Source organism: Psammomys obesus, unplaced genomic scaffold (assembly GCF_907164565.1).
Source record: "Psammomys obesus unplaced genomic scaffold, mPsaObe1.curated_primary_1811, whole genome shotgun sequence".
NCBI classification, from domain to species: domain Eukaryota; kingdom Metazoa; phylum Chordata; class Mammalia; order Rodentia; family Muridae; genus Psammomys; species Psammomys obesus.
The window spans coordinates 52,170,268-52,171,787 of NW_026585895.1; the positions used below are offsets into that span (position 1 = coordinate 52,170,268).

Below are 1,520 nucleotides of genomic sequence, written 5' to 3' on the forward strand. Positions count from 1 at the left end.
AACGCCATTGGGTATGCCAACCTGGACGTAGAAAACTCACAAGGTCTCACCCCTAGTTAAAGAGCTATCACCAATCAGTGGCTGCTGAGAGACAGAATTTGCCTTCTCTGTTGTTAAGACCCCTAATATCCAATCTCAAGTAGTCAGTCCTAAATACATACGCACAGGAGCAAGGTTAAAAGAACACAGCGGGCTGTCTTTTGTTCGGCAGCCGAAAACCAGCTCAAGGCTGGGAAGCGGGCCAGTAGGCGCCTTGGACACGCTTTCAAGCTCCCATTGGACGGGATATCCGGAAGGGCCCGGCCGAGTCCTAGCTTGTCCTGGTTGGGCGGGCTGGTGGGATAAGCCCTCATCTCGCCCCCTTGTCCGTCCAGCCCTCTTCATTCTAAACAATCAAACAAACAAAACCCTCCAGGCTTCTGTGTGGTATTGCAAAATAAACAGAGGCCATGGCGCGCTGGTTCGTGGAGGCCTTCGAGTCTCATAGATTTAGGGAGACGGGAAAGGTTAAGAGGACCGGAACTATTACTTCACGGAACCTTTGAGGTGAGGCTTGGAGGGGCCGTTTGAGGAACGGACCGCGGCGGGACCAGACCGTACTGGTAGGCATGGCGGCGGAGGAGCTTGACGCGGGCCCAGAGGCCGCCATCCCTGTGGACCTGCGGCGGGAACGGCGACTGGTGTGCGTGGAGTACCCAGGCGTGGTGCGTAACGAGGCTAAGATGCTGCAGACTCTGGGCGGCGAGGAAGGCGTCTCTCGAGTAAGGAGCTGGGAAACCCGGGACCGCGGGAAAGGAACCAGGACTTCCTAATGGGCGGGTTGACCCGGTGGGAAAGCGGTTTCCTTGGCAACAGAGAGTTTGGGCAGACTGTAGGACCTGCTGTGAGCGAGGCATTGTTTTCTTTCGGTGCCCAAATGTGAGTAGCATGCTTAGCATTTGTCCCAGGACCACAGTTCAGTTGCAGCCGCGCTGGGTGTCGTGAGCTGCTCTAGGTGGAAAACCGAGGCAAAGGAGGAAAGGTTAAGAACTTTTGCCCCACCTGTTACTGAAATTCAAAGTAGTGCAGTTCGCTGATGTTGTATTCTCTGCTAGGCAAGTAAAAGTGCTTTGTTTGTACGCCACAGTCCTTGGAATCCGTAATGTAGGAACTGAGGACGTCTGCATTTTACAAGTGAACACAGAACAATTTGTTTCAGGGCATACTACAAGGCGGGTGGCCAAAGTGATGCTCTATGTACCAGATCTTGAACTATTTCTTTAGAAACGATTTCCCTGAGCCGGGCACTGTGGCGCACCTTTAATCCCAGCACTCAGGGAGGCAGAGGCAGGCGAATCCTGTGAGTTCGAGGCCAGCCTGGTCTACAAAGCGAGTACAGGACAGCCAAGGCTACACAGAGAAACCCTGTCTTGAAAAACAAAAGTAAAAAAAAAAGATTTTTCTGAAAACCTTAGCATACATAAGTAGGTTTTGTCAGTTAATATTTGCCTCCTTCTATTGTTAATTTCTGAAATTTCATT

The 1,520-nt window shown here is 51.8% G+C and overlaps 1 protein-coding gene across 2 annotated transcripts in view; it reads left to right on the forward strand.

The window, feature by feature from the left end:
* The first annotated feature begins 318 nt into the window (after nt 1-318).
* Gtf3c5 (general transcription factor IIIC subunit 5) overlaps nt 319-1,520 on the forward strand; it is a 19,794-nt gene continuing 18,592 nt past the window's right edge. The window contains exon 1 of one of the 2 annotated variants that reach the window (XM_055600644.1): nt 319-761. In XM_055600644.1, coding sequence (XP_055456619.1) covers nt 609-761 — 153 coding nt within the window. In that variant the 5' untranslated portion in view covers nt 319-608. The remainder of the gene's footprint in view (nt 762-1,520) is intronic. The other variant, XM_055600643.1, reaches the window with a different exon arrangement.